Raw genomic sequence first — 17,392 nt, 5'->3', positions numbered from 1 at the left:
TTCATACCATTCATTTTATTTTTATCCTTCAAACAGAAGCAAACAACAAACTCAAGCTTGGAACTGGAATTGTAATAGCAGTTCCTATTCCTCGAGAACACTCAGCATCTGGACACATAATTGAATCTGCAATCCAAAAAGCCCTTCAAGAAGCTAAGTAAGCTTTTTATTTTCTCTTTCTGTCGACATCACATGCAAGTTGTAAAATAGTATTGATTAACTGGTTTTCTTATGTTTTCATCGCACCATTTGCAGGGAAAAAAATATAACAGGAAATGCTGTAACTCCGTTCTTGCTTGCTAGAGTAAATGAGTTGACAGGGGGTGCCTCACTTGCATCCAGTATCCTCATTTAAAGTTTTTCCAACATTATGTTATAACAAAATCAAGTATTAGAAGCATATATCTTTAAATAAATGAATATATTATATTCTAATTTCTATTAATATGGTTTAAACTGGTTGAAGTCTTAACCATATTTTAGACATTGCTCTTATGAAGAATAATGCTCTTGTTGGAGCTAAGGTTGCTGCTGCCCTTGCTCAACTAAGAGAAAGAGAAAGAGAACATGGTCAGAGATGAGCTCATATCTTGAATTAAATTGAGCCTTACCTAGCGGTGGTGGTGGACAAAGGTCAGGGTGTTTGATTAGATAATTCACAAAAATATTTGATGTAGTTGGTTATGATTAAAACTATAAACAGATTCTGAAGTCTTTGACTAGGCTTGGAAGCTTACTTTAATGTGTAAAAATTTTGTTGGAGATCATTGTCTTTCATTTAGGAATTTTTTTTTAAAATAAATAAAAAAATGTTTTATTTAGGAAAATATGTAATTTGTAATGTTTTTACCAATTTGCACTGTATTATTTATCTCGTTTATATTGTATATCTCGTTTACAACACAATGTTATTTCAAGATAAGTGATAAGTTATGACGTTTACAGTGTAAACGAAATACGGTTTAACAAATTTTTGGTAGCTATAAAAAGATGTACAACCATTTGTATTCTCCACAAATATTTGTATTCTCAAGTACCAATGACTGAAGTGCTGATCTCCACTTTAGATATAACTACATAAGAGATGTAGCAACTGTGAATGACAAGAAAAATCTCGTTAGGGATTTTTATCTATTTGACGTACAAAAAACTTCTGAGCATGTTACAAGATGAGATATTCTAAAATAGTAAAATCAGAGAAGAGATTAACATTAGCTATTGTAGTTTCTAAAAAGGACATGGAAAACTTACATGGCATAAAGTATACTCGTACAAAGAATAATCTACCTCTATATTCTGTCTATAAACAACTTCACATAATCGAAAGTTTGTGAATTACCAATAATCATTGCAAGAACATTTTCCATCCTTGATATGATGAAACCGGTTTGCATCTCGCACCACAATTTCTCTTCCAGTGACTACTGAAATATACTTTATTGCCATATGGCAGTCACCACAAACCCTTAGATTCTTAAATATTCTTATAGGTTTGGGTTTTCTGGTGCTGATCAGTGCAAATGCCACTGCAATTTTTTCACTGTGTTGAAACAGAAACTGTTCCTTCAGTTCTTCCTCTACATCATGAAGAACAGAATCTGTATTTGGGACATAACCCAAGTTTCTTATTTTAAAAGTCAATTCATCAAGCTTATCATATATCTTTTGAGCTTTGGGGTGTGAAGTATCCCCTACATGGAACTTGTGCACCTGGTTTTCAACTTCAATCCAGCTACACCCAGCTTCTTTTGTTAATTTTCTCAGTTTCATGCTTTTCCTAATGGCTGCTACATCGTCCCATCGCCCTTCTGCAGCATACAAGTTTGACAATAATATGTATGCAGCTGGATCATGAGGTTCAAGCTCAAGAACCTTTTTTGCAGCGTGCTCTCCAAACTTGGAGTTATGATGAATCCGACAAGAACCGAGAAATGTGCGCCATATCAACGCATCAGCACGGAAAGGCATCGAGTTAATAAATTCTATGGCCTCTGAAAGCAAGCCAGATCGACCAAGCAAATCAACCATGCATGCATAATGTTCCATCCTTGGTACAATATCATGGTCGCTGCGCATGGAAGCAAAGTGTTTCCATGCCTCGTCGATCAAGCCAACATGACTACAGGCTGATAAAACTGCAATGTAAGTGACCCCATTAGGCTTTACACCTGCTTCAAGCATTTCGCAGAACAATTCTAAGGCTTTTGTAGCGAACCCGTGTTTTGCAAAACCACTTATGATTGAAGTCCAAGAAATGACATTTCGATCTTTCATGTCACTGAATGCTCGTAAAGCAGCTGCTTCATTTCCGCACTTTGAATACATGGAAATCAATGCATTATTAATGCATAAGTTGTTCCCAAAGCCGGATTTCAATACCCTGGCATGAATTTGTTCACCCTTACTAATTGTACCAATACAAGCAGCAGCACTTAAGAGGCTTCCATATGTAAAAGCATTAACTCCATTACCTGTGCCTTCAGTTTCAAGGTTGAATATATCATCTTTAGGATCCAAATTTTTCGCATTCCGATCAACAGCTGTGTCATACAAAATCAAGTTCTTCTCTAATAGAATATCAAAGCATTTTCGAGCACACTCCATTCTTCCAGACCTTGCATACATGTTAACAAGACCATTCCCCACGCAATTAACTGCAGAAACGCCTAGCTTAATTGCTTGACTGTGAAGCTGTTTCCCTAAGCCGAATTCAGGTAGGTTTGCACAAGCCTTGAGAGTGCTGGCAAACGTGAAACAATTTGGCACGACATAACCCCAAATCATTTCACAAAACAACCCAATAGCTTCCTGTTCTAGTCCACCCTGCACATATGCCGCAATAATCGCAGTCCAAGACACAACATTCCGTTCCGGCATTCTATCAAACACCTTCCTAGCATCTTCCACTGATCCATCCGCGCCACATTTCGCATACATATCCACCAAACTAGACCCAAAAAATACATCCAAACCCATTCCAGACTTAACACCCCAAGAATGTAACTGTTTCCCAAAGGCCAACAAGTCCAACTCGGCGCAAGCCGACAAAACAGAGCTCAGAGTAAACCTATCAGGACCAAACCCACTCTCCACCATGCTGAAAAACAAGTGAATTGCATCACCATTATGACTAAACTGAACAAACCTAGTAATCATAAGGTTCCACGTGACCACATTCCTCTCCGATATTTTCTCGAACACCTTGAATGCAGAACCCAAATCATCACTACCCTTAACAAACATATCAATCAACGCGCAACCGACGCAAACATCAGCGTCAAGGTAACCAGTCTTCAAGACGAAACCGAAAACCGCAAGGCCGGTGGAGAAAAACTCCGCGTTGGAACATGACCGAAGCGACGCCGTAAAGGAGAACTCATTAGGGTAAAAATCGGTGGTTCGGAGCAACTGGATGAAGGTGGAGAGGGAGTGGCGGTGCATGCGGTGGTTGGCGAAGCAAGAAATCATGGCGGTCCATGAGACCAAGTCTCGCATGCTGGGGTCCATGGATTGGAAGATGGAGAGAGCTTGTTGCCATTGGCCGGATTTGGAGTAGAGGGTGATGAGTGAGTTGAGGAGGGGAGAGTCAAGGGTGAGTTGTGACTCAGTGAGTTTGCGGTGGAGGAGCTTGCCAAGGGCGAAGTTACGGGAACGGATGCAGGATTTGAGGAGATCGTGAGGTTCACGCGCGAGGTGGAGCGTGGAGATGGCTCTCCGGAACTCCGAGTTGTTGGTGTTGTTGAGAGGTGGAGGTAGAGATAGGCTTAAGCTCAGGCTCGGCATGGGACACACATGACACATCTACTCTTTCATGTGTTTCTCACTAAGGCCGTGTTTGGGTGAAGACAAATATAGGAACTTGTTAATACAAGATTTTCTGTTCCTGATTGAATAAATGTCTTTATTTATATGTGTTATTTACTTATTTTAAGCTTTTATAAATAAAGGACAATCTAGAAAGAATTTGAAAATATAAAGCATTTCTGCTAGACTATTATTTTAGCCTTTTAGGGATTTAAGTGAAGAATATTTTAAGAGTATTTATTGAGTTAAAATTAAAATAGTTCCTAAAATTATATTTGAATTTTAAATGATTTCTAAAATTAATAGTTATCTAATTTCATCTCTGAACTTATACTTTATAATTTATAATAGTTCTTAGACAACTTTTTGTTAATAATATATCACCAAAAAACTAATATAAATTTACTTCGTCATGTTGATATTTTTTTGTCAATTTGTTCTCTAATTCTTGTTTAAAAATCTTAATTTCTAAATTAACTCTACTATCTCCAAAAGAATCAATATAAACTTTTGATACTAATTAAAATTTTCAAATTCTAATAAATATCGGAAGCGTAATCATTGTTGGTAGGTTTCCAACTCAAATGGAAGCTACACTTTAAATCAAAAGAAACAATAATAATAAAAAGTAGTCGTTTATAATAATGGGTAATAAAAAGAAAAAATGAAGAGAGTGTGAGTCCTTCCTTCATTTTGAAAAGAAAAAGAAAATAGAAAGAGTGAGAGAGAGTTTGTCAAAGAGAAGAAGAAATTAGGGGAAATGACAGTCCCAATTTGACTTCATTAAACTGGTAAACTTGCTCTATTTTTTTATGAAATTTTAGTATATTATTCTCGGTGTAGAGACGAAAATTAGGATATAATTTACTAGTTGTATTGTCTTTTCTTTCATCTGATTTGAAATACCTACTTTATGGAGAATTTATGTTGATTCTATCAGTTTTTATAATATATTTTGTTGATTGTTGAAATGCCTTAATATTATTAGGAAAACTGATTGTGTACGCATTATTTTGATAGTGGAAGATTTTACTGGACTAGGTCCCGTGAAATTTTTGTCCCTCTTTTTAAAGGTTTTTTCACGATAAAAATTCTGATGTTTGATTATTTAATTTCTGTCATTATATTTGATGTTTGGAGTATCTTTAGAGTTGTCTATTTAACTGCACAGGTTGTGAAAAAAATATTTTTTGTGCTTTCATTGTTAGATAGGTTCTTATTGAACCTCAATTTTTTCAACAAAGTGGTATTAGAACTTTGGTTATTTATTTTTGTGCTGATTAAATAGAGGAAAATACTCATGAACCAAATATGGTTAAATTGAATTCTAAAAATTATTCGATTTGGAAGATCCTCATAAAAGATATGTTGTATAGTAAAGACGTGTATGATCCTATGAAGGGGGATAAATTCAAATATACTAAATTCGATGTTGAATGAAAGAAGTTGAATCAGAAGGCAGTTGCTTTGATTAAGCAATTGCTCGATCTTAACGTATATCCACATGTTGACACTGAAACGAATGCCAAGAAGATGTAGAAGAAATTGAAGGAGTTATATGAGAGGAAGAATGTGCAAAATAAAGCATTCTTGATTAGAAAACTTGTTAATATGAAGTATATTGAAGATAAATTAATGTTATAGCACTTGAGTATTTTTTAGGAGACGGTGAATCAACTGACAAATAATGAAATCACTTTAAATGATGAGTTACAAGCCTTGTTGTTGTTGAGTTCTTTGCCAGATAGTTGAAAAATTCTAGTTGTGATACTGACTAACTCAGCTCCAAAAAGAAAGTTGACGTTAGCAATGGTTAAAGAGAGCATGTTGAATGAAGCAGTTAGAAGAAAAGAATGGGTTTGATTAATGCCTCCTATCAGTTAGAAGCACTTGTTTCAGAGTCACAAGAGAGAAATTAAAGTAAAAAACCTCACAGTTCTGATAGGTCAGAGAGTTTAAGCAAGTCAAGAGAAAAGTAAAAGGTAAGAAAGGAGTTCAATTGTCACCATTGTGATAAGTCGAAGCATATCAAGAGGTATTGTAAGTTCTTGAAAAGAGAACAATCAAGGAAAAAAAACAAAGACAAAGGTAAAGATAGTGATAAAAAAACTACTGCTATTGTTTATAAAGATGTTCTTATCATCTATGATAAAAATTATGTTAATCTTGTCTGTGATGATTTCACTTGGATTATGAATTATGGTGTCTCATGTCATGTCACTTTGAGGCGTGAATTTTTCACTTCTTATACTGCTGAAAATTTTGGCAAGATCATGGGAGATAAAGAAGTGTGTGATATCATTGGTATGGGTGATGTGTGACTTGAAATCAATATGAAATATAAGTTGCAGTTGAATAATGTTAGGCATATGCTAGACGTGCGGTTTAATCTGATTTCAATGAAGGCATTGGATCAAGAGAGATATTGCACTTCTTTTGTTAGTGAAAAATACAAGATCATCAAAGGGTCTCTCATTGTTGCTAAAAAAAGACAATAGTCTTACTACTATCTACCAATTACAAGTAAAATTATGCAAAGAAAAAGTGAATGTAGTTAGTGATTCCACTTTTGATTTGTGGCATATGCGTCTTGGTCACTTGAGCGAGAAAGGACTAAGCGTCTTAGTCAATAAGCACTCGCTTCCCGTGAAAGGTACAACTTTAAATACTTGTTCTTATTATTTTGTTGGAAAGCATGTTAGAGTATCATTTCATAGTTTTGGATATCATAGGATATCACATATTCTGATTTAGTTCACACTGATATTTGCACTATGGATGTTAAGACACTAGGTGGTGCATCATACTTTGTTACTTTTATTGATAATTATTCTCGAAAAGTGTGGACTTTTGTTTTGAAATCTAAAGACCAGGTGCTCGATATCTTCAAACACTTTCATGCAAGTGTTGAATGAAAAACTAGAAGAAAATTGAAATGTGTTTGAGCAGATAATGGTGGTGAATACATAGGCCCATTTGAAGAGTATTATAAAGGACACGAGATCAAGTTTGAAAAGACGGTTCCTAAGAATCCTCAACATAATGGAGTTGCAGAGGGAATGAATTGCATTATCAATAATGGAGTCAGGTGTATGCTCTCTCATACAAAGTTATCGAAATCCTTTTGGAGTGAAGCGATGAGGACTGCGGTAGATTTGATCAACCTTTCTCTTTCAGTTCCACTAAATGGTAATACTCCAGAGAAAGTTTGGAGAGAAATATGTGTCTCCTATAGTCACTTGCGAGTGTTTAGCTACAAGTCTTTTATTCACATTCCAAGATATGAAAGGTTAAAACTTGATGGAAAGTCCAAACAGTGTATCTTCATGGATTATGGTCATAAAGACTTTGGTCACAGATTATAAGATCCGCTGAGCAAAAAAATAATTAGAAGTCGAGATGTGATTTTTTTTTTCTGAAGACCAAACTATTGAATATCTTGAGAAGACAAATAAACCAACTTCTGCTAATGATAAACCTGGTCCTTAAACGTATTCATCTAAAATGCGAATGGAATTATTAAAATTGAAACTCATATCTTTTTTTTTCTATCACAACACGAGAAAAAAAGCCTAAATTCCTAAATCCACTCACAACCGAAACAATTTCAAAGAAAATAAAAAGTTTCACCAATAATTTCAGAGTCAAAGTGGGTTCGATTCCTTACTGCAATCGCATCCGTCTAAGGTGGTTCAAGTTCTCTCTCCTATCGCACTGCCCAGATGGGTTCCTTTCTCTTTTGCCAAGTGCCGCTAAAATTAGCAAAGTAAATTGGAATTGGTTGCAGTGGAGTTAATTTTGGACTAATTTGAGAGAGATAGTGGTAGTAGTGGTGGAGACTGGAGAGAAGGATAATTTCAAATTTTTTGTTAGTTTTTTGAGGTTTAGATAGTTTATCGTACGAACCCGATCTTTTATGGATACAACTTCAATTTCATTATTTTATCAATACATTTGTCAGTATTTAAAACTTTCGTCGATACAAATGATGGTTTATTCTCATTGAATCAACATCTGAAATAGATAGAAAGTGTAATGATATATAAAGACCAGAATTTAATATATACTTGTAAATTATGTGTCTAAAATTTTGATTCATTTTGAGATACAAATAACATTTTCCTTGATATGTAAGGGCTCCCATTGCTAATTGTATCTATAGATCAAATTATAAACTCGCATACAAACAAATAATAATTAAAAAACACTATACTGTTGTGAACAAAACTAGAGTCTCTTTATGGACAAAAACATTAGTCTTCGAATGCCAACCTAAGTGGAAAAAATTTTGGGTTAGAAACAACCAATTAGATGTAAGGCACCATTTAGAACTTCGGTCCAAAAGCCTTGGAAGGCATAGAAGTGCAGAAAATAGAAACATACATGGGGCAATGGTTTATTGGTGGATTTGTCCCTCCGGGTTGAAGACTTTGCAGTAGGAGCCAAGGAACCCGCCCGTGGTGTATGTGAGTGTGTGTATGTGTGTATATATATGAATCTGGGTTCAGAGAAATTGGATTTGACTATGCAACTCAACCATTCCTTTTTTTTTTTTCTTTCAACCCTATCAGATAAATACCAAGTCAATAGCCTCGTTGCTTCGTAAGTATATATTTCTCCAAATTCAATGGCTATGTACACTAGAAAAAAGATTGCAAATTATGAAGCCATTGTTTTGGATTTGGCTTAAATAGCTTCAAACAGAACTCGGTGCTCAAGGAGTTCTGATAAAACACCCCTCATTTTGTCAACAGAAAGAGGTTTCAGTATAAGGCCATCCATACCGACCCTCATACAGTTCTCTTTTGTCACCTTGTTTGTGTTCCCAGTAAGAGCAACTATTAATGGCCTATCTTGGCGTTTCTTAAACTTCTCCTGTATACGCATCGCTAGTTCATATCCGTCTAACCCTGTACACACATCCATGAAGACCACTCTGTGTTCTGGCGAAACGATGCGCAGACACTCTTCACTTGAGCCTGCAGTTGTAACATCGCATCCTAAATGAAGTAGTAGTCCCTTTGTTACTGACCTGTTAACCCTGCAACACAAAATTTTACCATCAGTTACGATATGGACTTTCAAACAAGGCAATGAAGTTCAATTCCTTATTTTTGGATCCACTCTTCCTACACGAAAACACCACGTCTGAAACCTTGATGTTTAGTCTTATTTTCTGGATTAGAGACAAGAAATGTTTTCACTAATAATTACTAAAAAAAGATCCATTGCTTTCTTTTGTTCTTATGTAGTAATGTTCAAACTTTTGTGCTTCAGACAAGAAGCACTTTCAAAACTATGAATGAAACAGAGAAAAACAAATAGCATTGAAGTTTGGGTAGGATTTACCAAGAAGTTGGGGGTTAAGCAATCAACTAAGAGTTTAGTTTTTCTATGAAACTAATGGTTTTTACCGTTTTATTCAAATAATTGATAAGTGGCAAAGCAACAAATACCAGAACTGAAGATGCAAAAATGAAGCTATGCTACTGACCCATTATCATCCATGACAAGAACCTTGAGGCCTCCAAAGTTTGTAGATACATGATTTCCAGGAACTTTAGGAGCAAACGCCAATTTAGATTCATTTGGTCGGTCAGGGATTCCAAGCTTCACAATAAAAGTGACTGTACATCCTTTACCAATACCTTCACTTTCAATCCAAATATGTCCTTCCATGAGATTTACAAACCTGCTCACAAAGTTGAAAAGTAAATGAGTGAAATCACAAACAAGAAGAATTCAAGTGAGAACCTAGTTCCAATTTTGCAAGAAATAAGAAAACAGTACCTCCTACAAATGGCAAGGCCAAGTCCACTTCCAGCAGGACCTTTAGTCTGTACTGCTTGGCTTTGTGCAAACTTGGTGAATAACTTTGGAATATCTTGTGGGTTAATTCCTGATCCTGAATCCTTTACCTATAATGTGGGGAAAAATTAGTCAAAGTCAAATAACAAAGCATGCAATGCTCCTACAAGGAATAATGCCGATTAAGCTTTAGGCAACAAACCTGTACACGCAAATAAAAGTGACTGTCACTTGGCACTGGAAGAAACTCAGGAATTCTAGCATCCTTGAAGGATTCAGGCTTCGCAACAATAGCAGTGATGGAAATGCTGCCCTCTTTTGAGAACTTCACAGCATTACCAACAACATTAAGAATAGTTTGCATTAGACGTTTTTCATCGCCAACTGCATACGCTGGCAAATCTGAAGCTAGATGTAAAGTGAGAGACAATCTTTTGACAGATGCAACGGGCTTAATCAAGTTAAGGACCTGCAATCAAAATAATATGGATCTTACAGCATTTGGATTTTGAAGAAACTCCAGATCATAAATTAAATTATGGGCTAAAAGACTTGTATCATTATAATTGACAATGAAAATTATACCTCTCTAAAAACAGAATGAAGGCTAAATGTTGTTGTTTCAAGTTGAAGACTACCATCTTCAAGCCGTGAAAGATCCAAAACATCATTGATGAGAGTAGCCAACAAATTGCTGCTTTTCAATATTGTCTCTACCATCAGACGTTGCTCAACCGTCAACTCTGTTTCCTGTAACAAAGAAGAGAGTGCAATAATCGCATGCATGGGAGTTCTCATCTCATGGTTCATAACTGCCAAAAAGTCATTGCGAGCATGGATTGCAGTTTCTGCTTCTCTTCTTGCTAGATCAAGTGCAACATTCTGCTCTATCAGCAGATTCCTTGCCCTCATTGATTCTTCTAAGATTGCAGCATGTGAAAGAGCAACAGCTACCTAGTGTGGAAAGACAATTGTGATTAATTATTGTACATGGATGGTAGTAATTTTTCTCACTACTTAGGTTTCATCACTTGGATCAATCAATATGATTAGGTAATTATAGTAAATAATTCATATCAAAGGTAGAAAATGAGCAAAATTAGTATACCAATTTATTATAGAACAATGCACGTAAATTTAGAAAACAATCGTAACTTGCGATGTATATTAAGGATATTACTCTTTCCTTTCTACAGTGTATGTCATATAAGGCACATGAAGTAAGAAAACAAGTTAATAACACTTTGATTTTTGGGCAAAAGTACAATTGAAAGACTATATTGTACGTTGTGTTTGTTGATTAAGAAGTTAATTATTTTGTAGCAAACTTAAAGTATACCAGACTTTAGCTAGAACTGATGCTTGTGACTAATATGTTGTTCCATGTGATTTGTACAGTATCAGGAATAATAGGAACACTAGATTGGAAATAATCAAAATCATGGCCCTAAATATGATTATTAGGAAATAGTTTAAATAATCTCTATTAATCTATTAATCTCCTATTTATGTGTATTTAGGCTGCCTTTGAAACAAGAGATTAGGGAGGGACAGGACATTGAGATAGCAACACCAAATATAGACACACTAAAACGGTGTATTTAGTCTCAACATGTCTTTGTCTCCGTCTCAACCAAACATATTTTGAGTCTATAGATACTAACCAAACGTAAACTTAGTCTGGGGTATCTATACCTAAGCACCTAAAAACTAAATGCACTTTGTGCCACACATAATTGCATCAGTTGTATGATCCATCCGACCATCCCTCCTCCTCTTCCCCACACAAACTTAAGAATGACATCAAGTGCAAATAATATCACAAAATATGAAATCACCAAAACATAGAAACTCGATGCAAAAAGTAACAATCGTAAATGACAAACATATCCAACACCATCAAAGTGTAACCTCTTAATCTTCAAAAAGCAAAAAGGGAAAGCAGCTCACCTGATCAGCAACTACCTCAACCAACTCTAGCTCATGTACATGCCATTGTCTAGCACTGTCCGATGGAAGCATCAACACCATCAAAGCATAGCTTCTCGTCGAAACCTCCGGCCAATCATATATTTGGAAATTAGACAGATTCAGTAAAGGTACCCTAACAGCAACCACTTCTCCTGGCAAGTATTTCCCAGTATGAGGCCTTAATCTCGCAACCGGGCAATTCGGCGAAATCTTCACCGCCCGGTTGCTACTAAACACTTGATTAATCACAGGCAGATGAATTGGCACGGTATACCCAACCGGATTCTGCTGCCGCAACGTATAAGCCAATTGAAGCTCCAACCCTGTTCGTGTTGGCATCCATAAAGCACACTCCTCAAGCGCCAAAGTTCTTCCCAACTCTATAAGCGTAGTTTTCAAGATTGTGTGTCTATCCAAAGTGCTTCTAATTTCATGAGTTAACATCCTAACATGCCTTCCAGTTTCCTCCTGAGTACGAATCAATCCCATTTCTCTATCAAGTTCTGCAGCCTTGTTCTTCAAAAATAGCTCTCTCGTCTTAACGCTAAGTAAATCAGGAATAATATGTACAAGCATAAGCGCAGTAGCGCAAGAAACAACGGCAGTTAGAACCTTAGCGGCGGTCATTACCATAGCGACGGTTCTCGTGTGAACAGCGAAGGTCCAGAGGTTAATAAGATGCGTGGCTCCGCATAGAACAATGAAGGCACCGAACTGCACAAGAACCCATCTGTACGGAAAAACCGCTGATTTCTTAACGAAGTAGATGAGTTCGAGAGGGATTGAGAAATAGGCGAGCGCGATGAAGAAATCTGAGATGTATTGGTATTTCACCAGTAATTCATCCGCAGGCCATTGCGGCTCTATACAGTTGCAAGATTCCGTAGCTTTGAACCACATCTTCGGAGCTGATTCTTCTTCTTTCTCACATAATCATGGATGATGATGAATTGAGTTGAATTGAATTGAATCGAGTAGGGTTTTGGTAAAGTAGGCCCAGGGAAGGAGAAGACTCAGAAGAGAGAAAATGAAGAGAAAAAAGAAAGAGGAGGCATCAAGTTACATAAGTTGAAGAAATTATATTTGATTATTTAATATTAATAATAATTAATAATGAATAATTTAATAGCGTATGGTAGATGGGTATGGCGGTCAAGTTCAATGAATTCATTGAGTTGAGTTGAGTTGAGTTGAGTTGAGCTGGCTAAGTGTTACCGCTAATGATGGAGACATATAGATCTCTGGAAGTCCAAATGGTCAAGCTTTCTCATGCGCTTTCTGTTTATTTATCTTAGTCAATTTTTTGTTATTTTGGGTTAATTTTGAGATATACTAACAAAATATAAACGAAAACAAAAATCTCTAATTATTGTTTTTAAGACATCTCAAATTTTTTGACCCGAAAGATTTTTTTTTTCTTGCACGAAAAACAGAGATTATATGATCTCTAAAAAATGAGAATTTTTTTATACTATTTATTTTATCAATATACTAATTATTAGGATTATCTATATAGCTACATATTTAAATATTGTATCACATCTTACATACAATAGGTACAATTTGAAAAGGATTCCGCTAGGGAGACAATGGATTATTTGTACAATGTGTATAATAGGCTATTGAGTTATAAAATGAATATCCACATACTATCTAGAATAACCATCCGAGTACTAGCGATAATAAATATCTTTCCAAAAGCTTAAATTGATTTTGGAGTTCACCAAAGATCAAACTCTTAACCTTTTGGATTTAACACTCTAATACCATGTCATGATACCACTCATCCCAAAAGTTTCAGCTGATGAAAAAAGTAACACTAATGATTATATCTCTAATACTCACTAAACCTCTATTGTATACATTGTATAAATATTCCATTGGCTCCTCATACTTTTCCATTTAAAAATAGCTAGAGTTTTCAAAAGACAGAAAGATGGGCACGGATTCCATGTGCCGAAGATCTTTGGCACATCAGTGCGCATAGCATTTATCTTTGGCTGACCGGTGCGCTTTTAGATGCTGTCCGTCGGATCTTTCTCGTTTTCTTAATCCAATGGTAGAGATCACCTTTTTTCTTCTCTCCTTTGATTGGTTAATGGATATCTTGTGTCAGAGGGACTATTTTACAAATTTATTTTGTTGCTGGTTAGTTTTGTTAGATCTGAAAACTATCTGGGTTTATGTAGAATTAGTTAACGATTTTTAAGATGGAATTATTTGAAGTTAATGATTCTGCGTTACGATTAATCAGAAACCATGGGATTGGACTGGAAAGGAAGGAGTTTCACCGTTGACGTCGTTTGACGCATACTAGAATCGCGCGGACGTTTACGTTTCCGTCACTGACCATCAATGGAGTTGCAGGAAGTTTCTCCCACCCCATCCTCGCGGAATCACACTGCAAAGCTGCCTACTCTCCGAATGGCGCATCTGTCGCGACTCGTTGGTTCGGAGGATGAAGATCTGCATAGTGTCCTCGCCGGATCTGAAAAAGATCACCGTCGGATAACAATGGGAAGTAAACAGTCGCGTGTCGTGGTAAGTGTAGTTTGGTGGCCAGCGAAGCAAAGATTGTTGTAAACTGATGGGTACTAGTAACTGGCGAGACCACAGGCACACGTTACGGAGGACCTCTGTCATTTAATATATATAGAAAATCTGTTAGACACGTTAATTCTCACCATATTTTGAATGTGAATTTATGTATATTTACATTGATTAACCTTTGGCTTTTATTATAGATTTAAATTCAATTAAATATTAAATTTCGATTTTCAAATAGTTTTAAATTTGATTTTAAATTCATGAGTAATTACCCAAATCAGTCCCCGAGGATTTTAGAATTGGACATTTTAGTCCTCAAGGAAAATTAATACACAGATCAGTCCCCAAGGTTTTACTCCGGCAGACAAATCAATCCCCAGTTCATTTTCCGGCAGAGTAATTACCCAGACCAGTCCCCAAAGATTTTAAAAACGGACATTTTAGTCCCCAAGAAAAACTAATGTACAAATCAATCCCCAACATTTCTCTCTGTTAGACATAATAGTCCTCCGTCCAAAAATAAAATAAAATAAAATAATTATTATTATTAATTGCACAATAATATTGTACTATATTTTTTGTATTTTTTTAGACAAAAATAATGATAAATTTATTCATTAAATTCTTATATATATACCCAAATCAGTCCCCGAGAATTTTAGAATCGGACATTTTAGTCCCCAAGAAAAATTAATACATCATTATTTTTGTCTAAAAAATACAAAAAAATATAGTACAATATTATTGTGCAATTAATAATAATAATTATTTTATTTTATTTTAATTTTGGACGGGAGACTATTATGTCTAACAGAGAGAAAAGTTAGGGATTGATTTGTACATTAGTTTTTCTTGGGGACTAAAATGTCCGTTTTTAAAATCTTTGGGGACTGATCTGGGTAATTACTCTGCCAAAAAATGAACTGGGGACTGATTTGTCTGCCGGAGTAAAACCTTGGGGACTGATCCGTGTATTAATTTTTCTTGGGGACTAAAATATCCAATTCTAAAATCCTCGGGGACTGATTTGGGTAATTACTCTAAATTCATTTTGGAACTAATTTAAGATTCGGATCATACTCATTGAACACATTGATATTTTCAATACTCAGCATTGATAATTACGTTTGCAGTTTATTCGATACTCGTGCGAACTCAGCGTTAATTAATCCTTTGGAATTCTAATGAATAGTAGTGTTCGATTTGTTGGATGATTAATCCATTTTGAATTTTTTATTAAACAAAAAGTTAAAAATAAAGTTAGTCAGATTCGTCTACTAGTCATTAATTTTTAAAGTTTTGATAAGAATGAAACACTTTATGAAAAAAAATTACATTTTAAATTAATTTTATATTCTAAACCAATTATTATAAGCTAAGTAATTCGGTTCAATTAATTTTATTAATTATAGTTATATGATATCGAAAATAATTTTATTAACTATAGTAAGATATCATATAAAATTAGTAATTTTTTAGAATAATTGTATAAATTATAATAATATAATTTAAAAAATTAGTTATTTTTTTAGTAATTTATAAATTATAGAAATATGATATGAGAAATTAATTATTATGTTAAATTAATTTTATTAATTATAGTAATATGATCTAAGAAATTAAATTTTTTTTTAAAATAATCTTATTAATTATGTTAATATGATATGAGAAATTAATTATTATGTTAAATTAATTTTATTAATTATAGTAATATGATCTAAGAAATTAAATTTTTTTTTAAAATAATCTTATTAATTATGTTAATATGATATGAGAAATTAATTATTATGTTAAATTAATTTTATTAATTATAGTAATATGATCTAAGAAATTAAATTTTTTTTTAAAATAATCTTATTAATTATGTTAATATGATATGAGAAATTAATTATTATGTTAAATTAATTTTATTAATTATAGTAATATGATCTAAGAAATTAAATTTTTTTTTAAAATAATCTTATTAATTATGTTAATATGATATGAGAAATTAATTATTATGTTAAATTAATTTTATTAATTATGGTTAAATGATATAGAGAATAAATTTATCAATTAAAATTTTTGTAATATTTTCTAAAAATTATTTTGTTTTTCACAAAATCTAATAAAAGATAGACAAAAAAAATAATAAGAGTGATATTTGTGCTTACAATATTCTAATATTTGTATCCACGTATATTTTAATATGATATCAGTATCATTTTAAAGATAATATCTAATACAAATTTTAATTTTTAATTTTAAGTTATTTTAGTTATTATAAAAGTAAAAAATAATAATCAAAATTAATTCCATTAAACTGCTTAATAATTTATTTATGAAAAGATATAATTGTATTTGTATAAATGATAATTCATGGTTCAAAAGATATAATTCATGGTTAAAAATGTCGAATCTCATTTTAAGCTTTGACGGAATATTTGAAACGGCAGTTGACAGTAACAGTGTGGGTGTGTGGCCATGGTGAATCAGCAGAATTTGACAAGGAACAGAACATTCTAGAACAAGAAACTCTCAAATGGGTCTTCGTTTGGTTGCAAAAGTGGCATTGGCAAAACTACATGCAGCTCAATACTCTCATTCCATTCTTCTCGCCACTATTCGCGACTCTGTTCTCATAATCTCTACCGACCCAACGCATTTTTAACAACGATTCACAAAGACTCCAAATTTGGTCAATCGCTTCACCAATTTCTATGCTATGGAAGTGAATCCCACTGTTAAGCATGAGGATGTGGGCACTTCTAAAGGGATGGACGGTTTGAGTCACTGAAATTTTCAGTAGAATGTGGACAATAGACTTCAGGCGTGCCCAATAAAAAGCTGTCGAAGCCACCATGACTGAGTGGGGGAGGAGGAGTTGGTAGCGTAACGAAGAAGCGAGTAAGAGAGGTCTTGGGGATTCAGTCGTTGTTGGCGTTGGAGATAATGGAGGAGGCCGTGAGCTTACGACGGTAAAGAAAGGGGAAGAAGAAAACTTGGAAAAAAATGTAAATGGCAGTAATAGATAATTAAATATGGATATTCATTTAAAAAATAAAAAAATGACCCCTTTATTTTATGTGCAATTGCAAAAAAACCCCAAAAAACAAATATTTTTATTTTGATATTTTTTGGCTTACCGGTACGCCAAACACATTTTTGGCGTTTCAGGGAGCGCGTACCGAATCCATGCCCCAGAAAGATTCAATTTGAACGCATTTCGATTGCATCCTATAATTAATTTGCATATTTGAAAAACAAGTCATATCTCGGATAA

General features: G+C 34.3%; 3 protein-coding genes across 5 annotated transcripts in view; 1 reads left to right on the top strand and 2 right to left on the bottom strand.

Moving 5' to 3' along the window:
* The window catches only part of LOC107622952 (pseudouridine-5'-phosphate glycosidase), a 3,509-nt gene extending 2,682 nt beyond the window's left edge, over positions 1-827 (top strand). The window contains exons 10-12 of the mRNA XM_016325035.2: positions 37-157; positions 256-341; positions 484-827. Coding sequence (XP_016180521.1) covers positions 37-157; positions 256-341; positions 484-581 — 305 coding nt within the window. The 3' untranslated portion in view covers positions 582-827. The remainder of the gene's footprint in view (positions 1-36; positions 158-255; positions 342-483) is intronic.
* On the bottom strand, positions 891-3,923 carry LOC107622951 (pentatricopeptide repeat-containing protein At3g49170, chloroplastic). Of its 2 annotated transcripts, XM_021114854.1 has the most exons (2): positions 1,340-3,923; positions 891-1,093 (listed from the first exon to the last, which is right to left on the bottom strand). In XM_021114854.1, exons 1-2 carry the CDS (start codon positions 3,799-3,801, stop codon positions 1,030-1,032), a joined length of 2,526 nt encoding a protein of 841 aa, XP_020970513.1. In that variant the 5' UTR covers positions 3,802-3,923; the 3' UTR covers positions 891-1,029. The 2 variants fall into 2 exon arrangements, with proteins under 2 accessions (XP_020970513.1, XP_016180520.1); XM_016325034.2 differs by lacking the exon at positions 891-1,093 and having other exon boundaries at positions 1,101-3,920.
* On the bottom strand, positions 7,860-12,683 carry LOC107623014 (ethylene receptor). Of its 2 annotated transcripts, XR_001616319.2 has the most exons (7): positions 11,563-12,683; positions 10,198-10,566; positions 9,815-10,081; positions 9,595-9,722; positions 9,299-9,496; positions 8,188-8,845; positions 7,939-8,076 (listed from the first exon to the last, which is right to left on the bottom strand). XR_001616319.2 is itself a non-coding variant. In XM_016325128.2 (6 exons), the coding sequence occupies exons 1-6, from the start codon at positions 12,481-12,483 to the stop codon at positions 8,491-8,493; spliced, it is 2,238 nt and encodes a 745-aa protein (XP_016180614.1). In that variant the 5' UTR covers positions 12,484-12,683; the 3' UTR covers positions 7,860-8,490. The 2 variants fall into 2 exon arrangements, 1 of the variants encoding a protein (XP_016180614.1); XM_016325128.2 differs by having other exon boundaries at positions 7,860-8,845.

This window comes from Arachis ipaensis, chromosome B10, assembly GCF_000816755.2.
Source record: "Arachis ipaensis cultivar K30076 chromosome B10, Araip1.1, whole genome shotgun sequence".
Classification (NCBI taxonomy): Eukaryota; Viridiplantae; Streptophyta; class Magnoliopsida; order Fabales; family Fabaceae; genus Arachis; species Arachis ipaensis.
This window is presented reverse-complemented; position numbering and strand designations above follow the sequence as displayed.

What these genes read in the sequence shown, in the direction of transcription:
- LOC107623014 (XM_016325128.2), bottom strand. Translation starts at nt 12,483, where the DNA reads ATGTGGTTCAAAGCTACGGAATCTTGCAACTGTATAGAGCCGCAATGG. An exon ending in ACTTTTATTTGCGTGTACAG is followed by an intron (nt 9,723 to 9,814) that starts GTTTGTTGCCTA and finishes CCCACATTATAG; the next exon opens with GTAAAGGATTCAGGATCAGG. An exon ending in CTTGTCATGGATGATAATGG is followed by an intron (nt 8,846 to 9,298) that starts GTCAGTAGCATA and finishes TTTGTGTTGCAG; the next exon opens with GGTTAACAGGTCAGTAACAA.
- LOC107622951 (XM_021114854.1), bottom strand. Translation starts at nt 3,801, where the DNA reads ATGTGTCATGTGTGTCCCATGCCGAGCCTGAGCTTAAGCCTATCTCTA. An exon ending in TGTTCTTGCAATGATTATTG is followed by an intron (nt 1,094 to 1,339) that starts GTAATTCACAAA and finishes TGTCATTCACAG; the next exon opens with TTGCTACATCTCTTATGTAG.